Source organism: Phyllostomus hastatus, unplaced genomic scaffold (assembly GCF_019186645.2).
Source record: "Phyllostomus hastatus isolate PE091 unplaced genomic scaffold, TTU_PhHast_1.1 phas_scaffold_317, whole genome shotgun sequence".
NCBI lineage: Eukaryota > Metazoa > Chordata > Mammalia > Chiroptera > Phyllostomidae > Phyllostomus > Phyllostomus hastatus.
In genome coordinates, this window is record NW_025334023.1 from 10,663,474 (window position 1) to 10,682,091 (window position 18,618).

General features: G+C 43.3%; 1 protein-coding gene across 2 annotated transcripts in view; it reads right to left on the bottom strand.

Moving 5' to 3' along the window:
- Positions 1–1,012: 1,012 nt before the first annotated feature.
- The window catches only part of RAB30 (RAB30, member RAS oncogene family), a 75,565-nt gene continuing 57,959 nt past the window's right edge, over positions 1,013–18,618 (bottom strand). For both annotated transcript variants that reach the window (XM_045817922.1, XM_045817923.1), the window contains 4 exons: positions 16,009–16,109; positions 12,397–12,480; positions 6,667–6,850; positions 1,013–4,365 (listed from right to left, as the gene is read on the bottom strand). In XM_045817922.1, the coding sequence (XP_045673878.1) occupies positions 4,115–4,365; positions 6,667–6,850; positions 12,397–12,480; positions 16,009–16,101 (612 nt within the window). In that variant the 5' untranslated portion in view covers positions 16,102–16,109 and the 3' untranslated portion in view covers positions 1,013–4,114. The remainder of the gene's footprint in view (positions 4,366–6,666; positions 6,851–12,396; positions 12,481–16,008; positions 16,110–18,618) is intronic.

Below are 18,618 nucleotides of genomic sequence, written 5' to 3' on the forward strand. Positions count from 1 at the left end.
GTTCTTACCTAACGTCTGCTTGACAGGGCCCAGTGCTGAAGCAGCACCATCATGGTGAACCCTCTGGTCGCTGTTTAACAGGCCTCATCACACCCCTTTGAACCACAGAGTCTTGCTCTAATACACTAATTGCATTTCTCCTCCCCAAGTTGTATCTCCCCAAATCCTTCAAATATTCAGATGTCTTAAACTTTAAATCCCTTAACCATCTTTTTTTTATGCTTCAATTTGTTTTTAATGTCAAACTATGGCTTACAACATTCCAGTGTTATGGACTTAGGAAAGGAGATGACATGTCATCTCCCTGGGTCTAACATTATGATATTAATAGTTGTCTGAAGAGATGACAAGTTCTTAACTCAGTGTGCTTTCCACCCAATGTGAAGGATGTAAGGGAAAGCAGTGTTCCTTGCGAACACAAGTAGGCTCCTGTGACAGAAATGAAAGCTGAAAAGAAGCAAACATATCCATTTCTTATCCCAAAATTAGTGAACTATCCTGCTTATGTCTGAAAGATGTGATATGCATGTTTTTTTTTTACTACTTTTGATGTTCTGGTTAAATCTTAAAAGTATTATTATACTTGCATTAAACATGTCTGTCTGGGCCATGAATGAGGAAAGTAAGTAACCAGTTGCAGTTAAAAAAAAAAATTCTAGATGAAAGAAAGGGCAAATCCTAGAAGACCAATTCAAAATCACTTACAACTGATGCTTATTCAGAACAATTCATTATCTGAAAGCTGATGCTAAATCTGGAAGAACTATGGGATAGCTAAAAGGGCAAATGAAGGAAATCATTGATCGAACACTGGAAGTCATCACTGTCCTCCAAGGGCATGCACTCACGAACAGAAGAGTCCAGTTTTCTATTAAATTCTCCCCCTACCCTCCAAGAAGTCTAAATTGCTTAAAATAAATAATCCTAATCCAAATATCTTATTGCCAGTGGCTTTTACCAAATCCTAAATCAGGAACTGACACATTGTTAAATCAATCCATTTGACTTCCACTTTTAGTTTTCTTGCTACTTTACTCAGGAATGAGACAGAACTTAAAATGACTAAAAGGGAAAAAGAAAGTCCAGGAAAAGCTAATAGGCTAATTTAAGTAATCCACAGAAAGGATAATTGGCCCTGTATAATCAAAATTAAATGTTAACATAATTCAATATGTCTAATAAAGGCATATAAAGAAATAAAAAGCCTTGCACAGGTAAAGGAGAAAGCACAAAATCCTTTCAGGATACAGTCTACACAAAGCCATAATAAATCATTAATATCACCAAGGTATATGATTTCACAGATTTTCCCAAACCAGATTCATGACATGAATATGATACATTGTCATATATTTAGTAACTTTAATAAAAGAAGAAAGATCACACCAAAAATGCAAGTAGACATGGAGTCTGACAGTCTTATGACCCAGGTTAAGCCAAACTGAATTATGAGAAAGCTACTTCCTTTTTCATTCACCATTAAATGAGAATTCATTTTTATTTAAGAAGACTCATCTTAGCAAATATTACCATGACAAGAACTAGTAGCCAAAGAAATAAGTTTAGGTCCTGGCCTGAGTTTTTTTGAGCAATTTCTATTTAACCATTCCTCTTGGCACTAATTTATTTATTTGACTATACTTATTAAGCCCCTACAATATTGTCAGGGATTGTTTTCAAACTGGAGCTACATCAGTGACCAAATGTCCATAAAGCCTAATCTGGAATTCACACAACTAAGGGGTGGGGGGGAGGCCCACATTCTCCTGTGTCCTGCCGAGGGGCCGCGGTGGGTGACTAAGTTACAGAAAGGCTGGACGGAGTACCAGGGAAGGGGCCAGGGGCAAAGCTTTCTGATCCCCTCATAAGTGCAGCCAGTGACAGATAGAGGAGGGTGAGCCTTAGGGAATAAGAATTTCAGAATGCAAGAGTGACTCTAAAAGCTGTTATTTTACATACATTTGTCCAATCTAACAAAAGTCCTATTTTCAAGTTCACAGAGCAACTTGATTTTCAACACACTTGCTGCTGTCAGACAAAGTTGGGTCATGATGTACGAGGGTAATTGGATTTTTGCCCTAATTAAAAGATAATAAATCTAAACTTAGGCACATTTCCTCACAGTTTAAAAAGAGTTCTTCTGCCCGACTTGGTCCACTTGTTTTCCTGTGTAACCTGAATACCTGTAGTTGCTGTCTTAGTGGGAAAGATGAGGGAAAAAAAGGCAACAGTTGTAAATTCTTTTGCTTAGTGTTTATTAAAATGATTTTTCTTTTCTGTAGAGAGAGGTTCTAAAATAAAAAACAACTCCAACTTCTGGGCTCTCTCTTACTCATATGATCAGGACAAACAGTGGGGCCAGCCAAAAGCATCAGTCCCTTAAAGAATAATGTATAGTCCCCATGTGCAAGGATGGCTCACCCTGAAACCTGCTAGAGAATGCTAGAAATGCTTTATCAATACCTTATCTCTACAGGACTCACTGCTTTAAAATTAGCTTTCAAACATCAACATATCAGGACCGAGATTGCCTCCATCCACAGAAACAGCGGGATTACATATTATATCCTTATTCCATTACTCATCCCTCAATTATGCTAAGCAGCAAGCTACATAAACATCTGAGAGCATTGACCACATTCAGGTTTATTTTTCCAATTTGCATTAATATCAGTAAACAAATTGGATGGTATCAAATTATGGCACTGAAGAAATAACACATATTCAGCAGCATGTCTTCCATTTTTGAGTCCTGGTTTAAAATTGGCTAAGTAAAGGCATATACACCTCCATCTGAACTGGAGGTGTGCAGTAACACATGCATATAAGGAAAGGGGGCAGTCAGGAAGAGGGAGGGAGGGAAGCAGAAAAGAAGGGAGAGGCCAGGAAAGAAAGAGAGGAAAAAAGAAACAGGAAAGAATGCATGTCCGAAGGTAACACTACAACACAAAAGAGGTGACAAATGACGATTGAACCTGCCTCCACGAGCAGATATTTTCTAAGGTTATCATTGAAGATACAAAAATGGTTTGTGAGAATTTGCATCTGTTGCTATTTTCACTTATACTAAAAACCTACAAAATCCTAGGCCTTGGTCTGTCCAAGATCAATAGTGCCGGAGAGCAGACACGGCTGCGCCCAGGGCTGTGCTCTGCTTGAAACTCTCCACTGCAGTCCAGGCATCCACAGTATTTTGGTCAGATCCGATCTGTTTTCTCAAACCCACTTGTAATGTCTTAGAGCTAATCTTTTATATTAGAATATTATCTACCACTATTTTTTCATTTTTTTTTTCACTTACTTAAAGGACAGGAAAGATGAAACAATGGTTAAGATTTAGAGGGGAACGTAAAAGGAAGTATTCTCTTTTCCAGTAAATCCACCCTAGAAAAGGTATGATGAGACTTTGAAAAAGAGTGCTGATTCATGGACTTCCCTTATTTTTTTTATTTCTATGAAATACATTTAAGGACATAAATGTACTAAGACATTTGGTCTGTGAAATAGCAGAATCATTAGCACCAAAAGGAGTTGTGGAGCTTGTATATATTATTAAAACAATAATGGTTAACTGTTGGTCATGGGTAAAGGTTTCATTTCATTTTTTTACATCCCAAAGGTCTTGAAAGTGCCTGTGGACAAGAGAAATAACACTTTTCAAAATCTCCATGGGGTCATTAACACGCACCACGGAGACAGTACTTGGCCTTCCCAGTTTTGGTTATCTGGTGGATAAGAAAACCAAGGCCCCCAAAAGCCCTAAAAAGAACAGCCCCCACATGCACCCACTGACGGGCAGGAGGGGTTTCTCCGGACTGTGTTCAGGAATGCGCTTTTGCTTGCTTTTTAAAAAAACAAAAGCAACATGCTCTGCAGGTCATGGAGTGCCCAGTGCAATCTTTTCCTTGCTCTGCCTCCAGACTGCAAAAGGATGAAACCATTATATGTTCTGCTAATGCCGGCCTGTGGCCCAGGCCCTTGGCCTGCCATGCTTTGTAAACTCAGGAGTCAGAAGGTCCGAGAACAGGAGCCACTGTCACCTCCAGGTCTCCCCAGCAATCTGTGGCCCATTGGGGCAGCTGCTGATTCCTTTTGCTTCTCCGTGCCTCAGCCTTTAGTTGAAGTTACAACAAGTCAAATAACTGATGCTTTTCCCTTCTCCAGGTAAAGGAGAAGATACATTGTTCACAAGGGTGTTCTGCCTGGCTTCACTGATGAGACGGCATGCTAAGTCAAGGAAGAGTTTCTCCACATTATCAGATTCCTTGGCTGAGGTCTCCAGATAATACATGTCCTGGGCTTCTGAGAATTCTTCAGCTCTCTGCTGGGAGACCTCTCTCCTTTCAGCCAAATCAATCTTGTTGCCTAAACAGGGGTAAAATCACAGAAGGAATCATCATTTGGCTTTTTGTAGGCTTGCAAACATCAAAATCCAATTCCATATCTATAGTCAAACCAGGCAATGGTCAAGTAAAGCCAAGCAAATGGGAGTGTAATTACTGGAACGTTTATCTTTAAATACCAGTGCCATCTGTAATGGCACAGAACTGGAAACAGCCCAAATGTCCATCAGTCGGTCCCTGGCTAAATACACCATCATACACTGATTGTTATTTGGAGTTATCTGCCACTGCAAAAAGCAATAAAAAATATCTCTATATGCTGCCAGGAAGTGAGACACTAGGATGTATTGTTAAGTAAATAAAGCAAAGTAGAAGGAAGTGTGTATAATTCACAACTGTCTAAGGACAAGGTTAAAAATATACACACAGTTTATTTGCTTATTTTTTAATGGGAAAATAAACCAAAATCCTAAAGATAATGGTTACCCACTAAACGAATAAGGTTAAGGGATAGGGAGGAATAGAAACTAGACCTCTCTAAATATACCTTACTTTATAGATTTGACTTCAGAATCTAAATGTTTTACATAATTATATAATTAATTATAATTATATAATATGAAATTAAAGTTTAAAAGCAATTCCTAAAATTGAAGCAAATTAAACAAATGGACCTGTTTATCATGAAGTGGCATAACCACACGGAGTAACGGCTCCACGTGAGTTGAGGAGACGGTAACTGAGCTATGCATCCCCAGACATATACTTGTATACCCAAGAACGAAAAGAGTTGAAGGGAGAAAATCTTGAATTGCTGCAGTACTCATCTTGTCAGTGGCAGTCCTGACATTGTTATTCTGAGGCTGCTATGAACGTTTTTTGGGGATAAGGCAAATGAGTACTTATGTAGGTGTCATTGGGACAGGGATTTTTGGCACGAGGAAAAGGAACTACAGATATAAGATCAATGAGGTTAAGCCCTGGCTGGTGTCGCTCAGGGGACTGGCAGCGGCCTGCAAAGTGAAAAGGTCACCAGTTCAATTCCCAGTCAGGGCACACACCTGGGTTGTGGACCAGGTTCCCAGTTGGGGCCATCTGGGAGGCAACCACACATTGATGTTTCTCTCCCTCTCTTTATCCCTCCCTTCCCTGCCTTCTGAAAATAAATAAAATCTTAAAAAAACTTTTAATGAGGTTAAGTAAAAGTTCTAAAGTTCTAAATTATAGATGGAAGTATCAGCATGAATAATTCACGATTTATTTTATCTTTAAAAAAATTTCTACCTCCATTTTGTGTGAAATCCGACAAAGGTGATGTCAACCATGTTACTTGGCAACATTTTCTTTTTTTTTTTTAATATTTTTATTTATTTATTTTTAGGGAGGGAAGGGAGGGAGTGGGGGAGAAAGAGAGAGAGAGAGAGAGAGATATCAATGTGCGGTTGCTGGGGGTTATGGCCTGCAACCCAGGAATGTACCCTGGCTGGGAATCGAACCTGGGACACTTTGGTTCCCAGCCCGCGCTCAATCCACTGAGCTATGCCAGCCAGGTACTTGGCAACATTTTCCCACCTGGCCTGGGAATTCTGTGAGGCTGTCTACCCAGATTTTCAAATCATGTCTTGCTAAAATATAAGTAATGTTCCTTCTTAGGAGAAAACATTTCAAACATCATATATTATTAACATTTTCCCATCACCACTAGTGGGATTTTTAATGATCTGGTATCTCACTGCAATTCCATTCTCAGTGGGTGTATTTGTCACCACAGAAAATCACAGGCTGTATTCTGCTTTTCCCCCACACGAAACAGGTTCTACCTTCCTACAAAATGACACAAACTACAGAATTTCCCTTAGTAGATTCTTTCTGAAAATTAGAATTTCTCAAGTCAGCATAAATGTAAGAAGGGAAAAACTTAGCCTAAGTCCATTTTTTAGGCAAAAAAACAATCGCTTCACTGATGAATTCCTTATCAACTTAAGAGATATATTTTACCCCTAGACCGCCAGCTTCATGATCTCGTAGTCAGGTTTAAAAGAATGTTGGGCAGCCACAGGACTCCGTGGCGGTCGGCCTTCTTCCCTGGAGCCTCCGTGGACAGAAACCTCAATCAGCAATGTTTCCTACTTTACTCTTCCAAACCATCACCGTGGGATAGGACCTATTTCATTTCCTCTTCGATTGCAGAGTTGAATGTTGACTGCTTGAACTATACAGCTGTAGACTACATTCTTGAAAAGTGCCAAGGCACAAGCTTTATGAGATTATAAATTCTCTGATGCCCCCAAGTTGACTTCTCTCCTCACTAGTCCTTACTTACCAACTAGCACAGTGATGACCTTGTTGCTGGCATATTGTTCTATTTCCCGCAGCCACTCGGGAAGGCAGCGGAAGGATTCCTCACAGGTGATGTCATAGGTGAGGATCAAGGCATTGGCGCTTCGGTAATAGCTCTGAGTGATGGACCGAAACCTCTCTTGACCTGCGGTGTCCCAGATCTGAAGCTGTAAGGCACACGAGAAGGATCAGGTTGGGGAGCAGCAAAGAAAGAAAGCAGTGCTTTACTTTAGTTCAGAAGTGGAAACACCTTCACCCAAATAATGTCATAGTTATTTTCTGCCCTAATAAAAAAGCACTTGTAGTTTTTTAAAAATCTGTTGTGTGTGTCTAATTAGGGCCAGGCATTGCTTTGGGGTTTTTTTTTTTCCTTTGTCAGATTATTTAAGAGTTTCCCCTTTACTCTTTTTTTTCTTTTCTTTTATTGAATTTATTGGGGTGACACTGGTTCACAAAACCATCCAGGTTTCAAGTGCACAACTCAACAAACATCATCTGCACAAGGCACTGTGCGCCCACCACCCCAAAGTCTCTTTCTATCCCATCCCCCCCTTTGCCCACCTCCACCTACCCCCACCCTCTTCCCTCCTGCTAACACCACACTGTTGCCTGTGCCTTTGAGCATTTATTATGTGTCGATCTCTATTCTAAGCACTTGACTTATAAGAACTCTCAATCCTGACAATAGCTATGAGGTGGGTACTTTTACTGTATCCGATTCTCACATGAGGCACAGAGACATTAATTAAGTTGTTCAGCATCTAACAGCAAGCATGTCCCAGCACCAGTTCAGCCAGGCAAAATAGTCCCCGAGTCAGCTCTCGTCACCACGATGCCGTATCATGACAGTCAGGACACAGGGCAAGCTGTCATTCTGTGACTGCTGGTATTTCAGTCAGCAATGGGGGGCGGGGGGGGGGAGAAAATCCAACCTCACCACCTTTACCAGTTCAAAATTCAAATGAATATACTGAGGTGCTATCTTTGTTCATGAAAACAGGAACAATGCCACGGCAGATGAAAGTAGTGACTTTCTTCCACCACTTCTGCTCTGTGACCTTGAGCGAGCCACTTAGTCTCTTTAGGCTTCAGTGGTTTCTTTATAAGAAAAGGTTAGCAAACACGTAAGCCTGCTGAAAGTTCACATTTTCTGAAGTCATCTACCAGTTCCATGACTTGATAACTGATGGTCCTAATTACAAAGAAAAAGGCAAAACACTTTGACTTCTCCCTGAATTTCCCTGCCCCGAGTAGAAGATACTGGGCGAGAACTGTTCTCCAGAGAGACTGCTCAGTGCAGAACAAATCTGAAGGCCTTGAGAAATAACAACAATAATAATCTTCCCCTCTAATTGCATAAATTTCACACATCACAAAATGCATTCACCCCCATCAGCAGAACATCATTTCCTCAGAGAAGGTTCCCTCAGATTGGGCCAGGTTCCCCACCCCACCCCACCCCATCCCCACATATCCTCTCCTGTGGCCCACCCTGTAATTCTCCCTCCTAGCACCTGACACATCTGAATCACTTATTTAGTTGTAATCATTTGTTTAATGGCTGTCTTCCTCACTCAATGGAAAGCTTCATGAAGGGAAAGTCAGCATCCATTCTACTCAGTTTCCCCTACACCAAATAAAGTGTCCGGCACATAGTAGGCTGTTTAGGTGTTTATTGACAATCTGACTAAACCCTACAGCAGTCCAGTGGGTTAGGCAAGTTTAGGCCTGCCCCCCATGAACAGGGAGCTCCATCACATAATGGTTCCTCACAAAGCTGGGACCCGGGCTCCAGGCCTTCTCATTCATTGGCAAGTAGGCATGCATTTCAGGTCGCTGTGCTGTGTTCGCTCCGGGAGACTGATTTAAATGGGTATTGGCATCCAGACAGGATGAGTCAGCTGGGGTCACCCTCTGCTCACACCAGTTTAGCTGAGGAAACTGATGAGTGGCGGGTAGGTCGTCCCTGCCACCAATGAATGTCAAGAAGTTGCAGCTGCTCTTCAACGGTGCACACGAGAGTCTGTGGATGCTGCAGGTGACCATGCAGGTGCCCAGACAAAAGTTATTTCTCTGCTCTGCCCCAAATGTAGGGGTATGGTTCCCCTCTTCCAGGACCTTAGAACAACAGACTATAGTTTTGTTTTGTTTTTTAACAGACTATTGTTTTAACGCCACATTGAGCCTCTAAAAGCACTTGTGAAGGGATTTAATACTGTCAGTCATTAGAAATCAGTATGTTTTTAGGACGGGCACATCTTGAAAATGGCTTTGAGAATTAAAGCCACTGAAATATTTTCTTTAAAAGGTGACTATTGCCCTGCCAAGATGCTTTCTCATAGGAAGCTACCTATGTCTAGCCTTATCGTTGAGTCTCAAGGATATCCATATTCCATTGCCTTTATCATTCAACTCAGCCTCACCCTTCTCTCTGCAATTCATTTGCTCCTTTTCAGCATTTATGTCTCATTAATATATGCAGAGCACTGTACCAAGCACAGGGATATAAAACACAATCCCTGACCTCAAAGAGTTCACAGTCTACAAGGAGGTGAGACACAATATTAACTAACCATAATATAAAACATGAGATGTCCTTTTACGAGGCACCAGCAGGAGAAAACGTCTCCTGGTGTTAGTCTCCTGCCAGTCAGTCCTGTGCTCAGTACCATAGCCATGGGCTTTCTGGCCACTGTGGCCCCCAGCATGGGGCTACACCGCTCATCTTCCTCTCTCTCTTTCCACCACTCCTCACACCTCTGCTGTCTCACCCTCACAATAACCTACTCCAATCATTGGTTCACCGGAGTGCCTCCTTGCTAGACTGAGTTCTTTAAGGGTGAGGACTGTTTCTTACTTAACTTTGTACTCCCTGCCTTCCCAACAAGGTCTCTGGTGCGCAGCGGACCGTCTGAACAAGGGCTAACTGAGTAACAAAGGCTGCAGAATTACAGGGGAAGGATTAGTTCTGCATAATGATTAGTGGGTACTGAAGAAGTTCCCACAGATAAAATGTGTGAGATAGATGGTAATGAGTTACTAGGGAGCAAAGGTGTTTTACCTAACACAGGCTTGGAACAAAGCATCTACTATGACAGGATGGATAAGTAAGTGGATGGATAGATGGTCAAATGAGCAAATACATGTGCGTACTTTCAAGACTTTCCTGTCTGTACAAAATATACCTGATTGGAGAGAAATCCCAAAACTCTTTTATTGCTATAATGAAACTCCTCAAGTTAAAAGGTTTTTAGAACAGCTTACAGTTTTACTCGTTACTCATTTATTTACAATAGACTTAAAATATCAATGGAAAGAAAAAGAAAATTCTATGTATGTTTTAATTATATTTTCTACTCCAGCACAGTATCTTAAGAAAAGGGCCTCTTCCTCAGCTTTGCCTTTACTGTTTAGCAATAAGCCTTAATAGCTATAAGAATCTTTCTAATTTTGATTCCCTGTCCTCAATCCTGGGAGCCCTCTTAGAAATAATTGAGGCTTGTCGGGGAGGGGCTTGGATGAGAAGTCAGCAGGGACCAGGGTTCTGGTCCTGCTTGCCATGCGCCCGGCGGTGGTCTCTTTTCTATGGTCTCTATGGGGCTCAGAGCAAACCTGCAAACTACTAGCAAAACAGACACTTAATCACCAGAAGGAGGTGCCAGTAAATGTTCAGGAACAAGGGCAACAATAACACAGCACGTGTTTCCTTAGCAAAGCTTGGGCCGCTCTGCCTCTTCCACTGAAAGACTGAAGAAGGTGTGCCCCATGGGTCCAGTTTGAATGAGGCCCTTGGATTAATGTGGTGGGAAAGGGCCATTTTGTGCTTTGATTCTACATACATGGCCAGAGGGAATCACAGGCAAATGGGTTAGGACTTCATCTGGGAGATTAGCCAACCCTCACTTTTTATGGATGAAGGTCTAGAGGCCTGACCAGGTGATAGCAACAGGAACCTCGCTGTGAATACGAAGATGAGTGAGACACAACCTTGCTCTTGGGCAGCCTGTGGTCTCATGACAGAGTCAGATGTTATAAAAAGATGGATTTCTAGCTGAGCACTTAAAAATGAGGTCATGGTTCATAGGAAGTGGAATAAATCTAGTAATTAAACCTGAGGATTCAGAAAAGTAAGCCTGCTCTTTAATAGCATGGGCCCTTTCTTACTCAGCCCTGCTTACTCCCAGGGCCTGGCACACGACAGGCACTGACACTTCCAGTGAGAGGAAGTGTCACACACAAATACATGCACATAAAGGGGGAACCTAGACACTTGCAAATAAAATGCCCGAAACAGTAGTCATCTCTACTCAGCTCCTCCACACGGTGAACACCTCCACTCCCCCGGAACAATAGCGAGCCACAAGTGGCTACTCCTGCCCACACCTGGGAGTGCCCACTCCTGTCTCCCTCGACCCCTACACCCTAGTGCCTTCTCCCCACACTAACGCAGTATTTCTGTGAGCTTTCCAGTTGGCATTTATCTGGATTTTGCACCCTGTTTTTGTTTTCCAGAGCCCCCAGCTCTCCATCACTATTGTGTTGGGTGTAACATGTACAGCAAGGAGCCACTCTGGAGTCACACCTGGACGAGCCACTGGAGTGCTGGTGTCCCTACTCAGGAACCTCGTCCAAAACACTTCTCTGTGTGTCTTTGAAATGCTGCAGGAGCACCTGGGAACTTCTATGCCCTTCCCACAGCATGTGAAGACCGGAACGCAGTGCATGTAGGAGAAGGATGTAAATGCCATGGGCTCCAACTTGGGATGCTTAGGCTGGGAGCTAGCCAGGACACTGGTGCTAGTTTCCACCAGGGTTGTGGCTACTTTCCATCGGCCTGAGGTCCGGAAAATCTGAGAGTGGGATTTCACCAACTCTAAGGGGCATGTCTCTCTGCCCTCCTTGTGTGTGATTTAGTCTCGTTTCACCATCCATCTTTCTTTCCTTGCTCCAAGGTGACAAACTTATTGTGCCTTCATGTCCCCCTCCTTTCATGGCAGGGGAGACTCCAGGAAGACAATGGGGTGCACTAGCCCACAAAACTGGTTCGGATCCTGCCTACCTCTCTTCCTAACTGTGAAGCCACAGATCAGTCACTCAATCTCTCTGAATAAAGATAATTTACTATTTACCTGGCAACTCATGCAAAAGCACCTAGCAGAGGGACTAACACATATTGGGTATTCGATAAGCACTACTCCCTCAGGACTACATAGTTCTTACAGGTGCCAAATTATCCAGAGGTCACAAAGTGGAAGGAAGAACTCATGGAATCCTCCTGCAGTATTTCCCCCTTGCTAGGAACAGGGGTATGATGGGAGATGGCGAATGACCCATCTGACTGAGTAACCCACAACCAATATAGGAATCCACCACTTCTTTCAGGGGGCTGCTATTCATAGGAGGTAGCACCACTTCCTGGCCCAGCTCAGGAGATCCCAACAAGAAATTCCTTGCTTATTTTTACATCGCCTCTGACATCACAGGAGTCACTACAACCTTGCCTTTGCCCTTCTTTCTCTGTCTTCCCATCTATAAACACATCATCCATAACTCCTTCCTGCCCCCACAAAGGGAATGTTTAGAAATAAGCTACCATAGCTGAGTATATTATTTTCAATGTGGTTTTCAATTAAGAGATATGATAAATGTTATGAAAACACTACTTTCTCTCACACAGCACAACAAAAGCCTTATTGAAAACTTAGCATCTTACCTTTACTTTTTCACCATTAATCTCCACTGTCTTAATCATAAAGTCAACTCCAATTGTGGCTCCTTGACCTGGGGGGAAAAGACCCTAAAGGAAAAATAATTGAAAATAACAATTAAGCAAATATTTCAATTAAATGAAATTCTCCCACTTCCCCCATCACTACCCATTCCCAGTCCCTTCCTTTGGTTGAGTTAACTAGTAGAGAAAAGAACTCTGGTTTGTGTCCTTAGATCCCTGTTTTAATTTAACTTTGCATGTACGTATATGTTTTGAGGGAAGGAGGAAGGAAGAAGAAAGAGGGAGAAATTCTGAAAGAAAAAAGAAAGAAAGGGAAAGGGTAACAAATAAGGAAGAAGAAGACAGAGAGTGAGGGAAGAAAATTGGAAAGGGCAGGGGGATCCAATTTCAAAAAATGAAACAGAAAAATCAGATACAAGTATAAGATTGAGAAGCCTGGAGCCACAGGGATGAGATGAGGATTGCTGGGGTGAGCACAAAATGGGTAGGCTCTCTAAAAGGGGTAAAATCAAGGAAGAGTAAAACTAGGGCATGAACAGCCACGGGGGAGGACAACCAACATGAGCAAACAAGCAGTCAGTATGAGGAAAATGAAGGAGGCAATGAAGCCTTTGGATTTCCCTGTGCCCTGAGGTGATGTAATTACATGAGATCAGGGCCAGTGATACCGGGGAGATAACTGAGGAAAACAAAGTCATTCAGGGAGAAAGTCCAGTAGGAATAGCACTAACCCAGTAGGTATTAGCCTCAGGATCTCTGTGTGACTTCAAGCAAACCAGTTCCCCTCTCTGGGCCTTAATTCAATGAGTTTGAGGCTCATAGAAGCATTTCAAAACAAAAAAAAAGTTTCACCTCACTCATCTACTGATAGTTGACTTTAAGTCGAACTTTTAAGCTATGATACATTTACACAACAGATACATTATGCAGTAGTAAAAAAAAAAAGAAAGAAACTCTTACATTTTGCAACAACATGGATGGACCTGGAGAAAATTATGTTAAATGGATTAAGTCATCCAGTGACAGAAAACTATCACACGATCTCACTTCTATGTGGAATCTAACACACACAATAAACTAACAAACCAAATAGTAATAGAAGCTTAGATACATAAAACAGACTGACAGCTTCCGGAAAGGAGGGGGTAGGGAAAATGGGATGAAAGATGGTGAAGGCATTAACAAAAGAACATTTGTGCACGACCTATAGACAGGGACAGCAGTGTGGGGACTGACTTGGGAAGGGGCAAGGGTAGGGCTGGGTGGAGGTGGGGAAAGGGAAAAAAGTGTGAACAACTGTAACAGCATAAATAATAAAAACATTTACAAAATTTTTTTAAAGTTTTACCTCAAACTGGAAGCTATACAAGAAAGACTTCATCAGAATCACATGTGTAATATTACAAACTATTTCCTCTAAGCTTAGAGAGGGAGGTGGAGGTAGAAAGAAATTCGATGAAGAAAGCACATTTCACCTAGTTTCTCTTCCCTATTCACTTACATTCCAGGATCTCCAGAAAGTAAAGTAAAATGGACTTTATTAGCTCTGGCAGCTAAGATTGGGCCATCTTTAATTAAGTCCATTCCTTAACAAAAGCATTCTTAATTAATGTTTAAACTTAAAAGGCAGCTTCAAACCAACAGAAAATGTTCCATTGCATGTCTGCAAAAGATGTAAACATAAACATTCATAACTTTACTTACAAATATTGAATCAATTTTCTTCTATTTTGGTTTGGCTCAAACACAAGGCTGCCAAGCTTCAAGTTTACAGCTCCAGCTGTTTTGCAGTCTAACAAATGCCAAAAATTAAAACAAATCCTTCCCAGTGTCTTTTCCATCATTCTGTTCTGTTCCCCAACTCCTCATGCCTCAAAAACAGCTGAATCCAATTCATTTTAACTGTCTACTAAATAACAAAAACAAACACAATCTTTTCTATGAAATATGAACTTTGAGGGGGGAGTTGAGAGACTGGGAGTGGTAAAAAGTAGACAAAAATGAAAAATAAGGGATAGAGTGTGTATTGATAAAAATTAGTATTTGAAGATGAATGCATTTTTACCTCTAAAGACAAGGTTTATGCTTTGAAAAAGAAATGCAAAAGTCCTATGGTTTCAGAGGTTAGAACCCGCAGAAGACAAAAATGATCAGGCTGAGAAGCAGGAGACCTGGGTTCTAATGCCAGCCTTGCCGCTAACATGACATGAGGTACTGAGGAGTTATCTCATCCCCCTGAGTTTTTCATCCATAAAATGAGAGGAGTGAGCTGAATAATCTTCAGTAATGAGACAAAGTCAAAGGAATTTTTGAAAAGGGGACTAAAGATTCCTCTGCACCTCTCCTGTCTGCCCTGTTCTCCTGCCGAAAGCAGAAAAGGCTGCCAATGTTAGGTGGCAGAAAAACCAGTTGGAGTGCCCAGTATACACCGTGGTGGCTTTGACTGATCCCAGGTGTGTCCACTTGTTACCTTCAATTCCACCAGGCTACGTACGACCCAGGAGAAGCACGAGTCCTACCATGCCCACCATCGTGGGGAAAACCCAGGCTTTTCCAAAGGTGATGGATTCTCTGTCCTAAAGCTGTTCGTCTTACCCAATCTGCCTCTCCAGTCTTCCGCAGAACCCCAGACTGCCATCGCTGCACAGTGCCTTGGAGACCACCCCATGTGCATCAGGGAGGCCCAGCGAGGATGGGTTGCCCACCCAGCTCATGGAGGAGCCAGGGCTGGAGCTGGGACTGGGTCCTGTGTCCTGACTCTCAAGCCAATGTCCTGTCCAGGGCACCGGGTTGCCCTGTGCCTCAGACAGAAGAGCTAGTTCCAACTTTCCTAACCAGCACTTCATGAAAATGCAAGATACTTGCACAACACCAGAAAGCATGCCATTTATGTCTTTTCCAGAAAAGTACAAAAGAAGGCCAATCCTGGAATGATTTCCCACCATTTCTGTAAAACAAGTATATAATCTCTGGCAGTAATGCTCAAAAGGGCAGCCCCACAGGAAACTTGTACTAGATCATAAGATGAGGACTCAACCCAGAGAGAGGACATTTGACTTGGTTCAAATAGTCCTTCGCTGTTCTCATTTCATTCCTATTTAACAGATCTAGAAACATCAGCATACTTGGTACTGACCCAATATGATTCACTCAGTTTTCTGGGAGGACTGGAGAGGGCGTAGGCAGGGAGTTCATTGGTTTAGTTTATATTTACATTTTTAAATTAATATTTAGGTTTAATTTGATGTCCAGATTCATTTGTTTCCACTTTTGGATTATGATTAACTAATAATCTATTTACTAATTGAATAATCTAATTTTAATATTGCACCCTGGAAGCAAAACGACTTGCCCTGATCAGTGAAGGACGAGACAAGGGGCACGGGGGTGTGGGGGGGACCCACGCAGCCTCGCTCCTGTGCAGTGGTTTAAAGAGCTCTAGTCTACGTTTCCCAGCTGCTGCCCCTTCAAAGGCTGTGTTGGTAACTGGCAGCCAAGAGGCTGGCGCTGGGCCAGCCACTCATCCTATGAGCTTCTCCTAACCCCGCAGGCCAGAGTGAGAAAGCCAATCCTGGACTTCTTGAGTCCTCTTACCTGAGTGAACCGTCGAACTAGGCACGTCTTCCCCACACCAGCGTTGCCAATTAAAACAATTTTAAACAGGAAATCATAATCTTCCATACTCATTTACACAGCTGCAAGGCAAACAAACACAGCGAGAGTGAGATGGGCCTGGTCAGACTTGCCCACAGAGCTCAAGCTGCGCCGGCCCCGTCTCCTCAGGAACAACAGGCCTGACTCATTTGAAGAGCAATTTAATGCTCCCCTCTGGTGACTCTGCCGGCGAGGGAGGAACACATGTGTTTGGTCACAGATGGACTTTGTTCCTTCCCAGTCACCTCACACAATGGAGAGCAAATGACAGAGATGTCCTTTTACCTGGTAACCTTTATTCTTCCAAGTAGTCAGGTCGCAGGTCACTCAGTGGTAAGATGTGTTTTCACATGAAAAGGAGATTACAAATCCATGTGCAGACAAGCTGGGGGTGCAAGGAAGCAGGGCAAAGGGGAGCCCATCCACAGCTTCAAGGTGGTTTATGTACAGGCTGTGTACACCGCTGGGAGGAAGGGCTAGGGACTGGGAGACTGAATGAAGGGGAAGAAACCAGGAAGGAACCTTCGGTTTCTCTTAAGTTGTGGGGCCTCAGGGTCTCACCAATGGGAGTTACCGCCATCTTTATCTTCTACCACCACCCACTGCCAGCCACCTCCTGCTGCAGGGCTGCCCAGAACACCTGTCTCCACACCTACGGGCTTTGGTAAAGAACTAACTAGTAGTCATATTGCTTAGGTGTAGGCTCTAGTTTCTCCAGTTGTGCTAAAAAGAATGCTATATACTCTATCTACTTCAGAGGACTGTTGTGAAAATTAAAAAAAAAAACTATACAAAAAAACTTTGGTATCCATCAAGCCCTATCCTAGTGAAAACAATGTAATCTATGTAGTACCTATGACAGTACTGTGCCAATCACCATAGGAAATACAGAGACGAGACAGTATCTGTCCTTGAGAGCAATATGAGAAAAGTTAAACAACAACGACAAAGTCAAGTTCAATTCAAATCTGCACAGCACTCATTTCATAAGGTGTAGGCAGAACAAGCCCAGTGGACTCTAGAGGAAGAGGAAAGGGATGACAGCAAGCCCGTGAGGGAAAGGACGCTTGGGAGAGCTAGAGAAGCCTCGCGTCACTCCTACCGGCCAGCTGAAGGGCAGAGGGCTGCAGGCTGCAGGGCAGAAGGAGAGCCCACCGTACTGAGACCTGCGGATCCCCTGTGTGCAAAGGTGATTTCTACTGGGAGTTCAACAGGTCCTTGGAAAGATGGCTGACAACCAGGCCAGGTGCAGCTGGCAGCTCACGGGGTTCTGTCCCAGGTCATGGGACCAGGAAAGGAAAATGTTCCTCTGTCAGCAGCCTGGGTCTATAGGAAGTCGTTGCACTCACTATATCCCAGACAATGTGCAATACTTGGCACTTCATGTGTGTTTCCATTTATTTTCACAAGCCTATGAGGCTGGTATTTATGTTATCTATTTACAAGTGAGTAAACTGAAGAGAAAGGAAATTAAGAGAGGAACCTGAAGTCCGAAAGCCAGCAGCCAGACCTCAGGTTCAGAAGGTACAGTGTCATGGAGAGAACTCCAGCTGTGGAGCCCGAGAAGTCTAGGTTCCGATCTTGACTGTACAGCCCTCTAAGTCTGTGCCTTTGGGCAAGCGGAAACTTTTTTAGTCTGAACTTTGCCATCAACCACACGGGCTAATAACACCTAGATCACAGAGCTGTGATGCTTGAAGTAATGAGTGAAAACCCCCAAGAGCGGTATCTGGCAAGAACCAGTATTTTAGTCGCCCCAAATCCTCCACACAACACATCTCCCTTGGCCTGGTCTCTCCTTCATTGTTGCCAGTGCCGTCTCGCCCCACTCACCAGCGCCCCGTGCTCTGGCCTCACTAGATTTCTTCAGTTCCTTAAACACCCCGAGATGTCCCCTGCAGGCCTTCACATACACTGCTCCTCTACACACAACCTCCCCTCCCCGCCCCCACCCCAGCTAACTTTCATTCCTCCGTAAACATCACTCTCCCTGCTGTGCTTCTCTGCCCTGAGAGGGAGGCGGGGCACCCCACTGCGTGCTCAGGCCAGGCCCTGGCCCTCTCCTTTAGTAATACCCATGTGCTTTACCGTGCTCGATCACATGCACCTGCCTCACACGCCAACATCAGGCCTCAGCGCCTCAGTCCTAGACACACACACGTGTGCAGGACCGTGAGCAGTGTGAGAGCAACTAAGTGGTTCTGCGTCCTGATCCCAACCTGTCCCCATCATCATCATCATCATCATCATCTCACTTTACATTAATTCATTTCATTTGCCAAACAATCCTGTCAGGTGGACACTATTAGCATTCTAACAAGCAGAAGAGAAGGTAAATAAAAAGTGGTTAAGGCCCCACTTACTGCTGGGTCCCACTGAAGCTGTGGGGCTGGGTCTCCAGCCCAGACAGCCTGGGTCCAGCACCCATGTCCTTGAACCACTGCCCTGAAGTGCCTTTCACAACACTTGGCTCACAGTAGGAGCTTAAGGAAGATGAATCAAACAATGAAGGGTAAGCACTTAAGAAATGTGATTTCCCTTCTCTCTCTG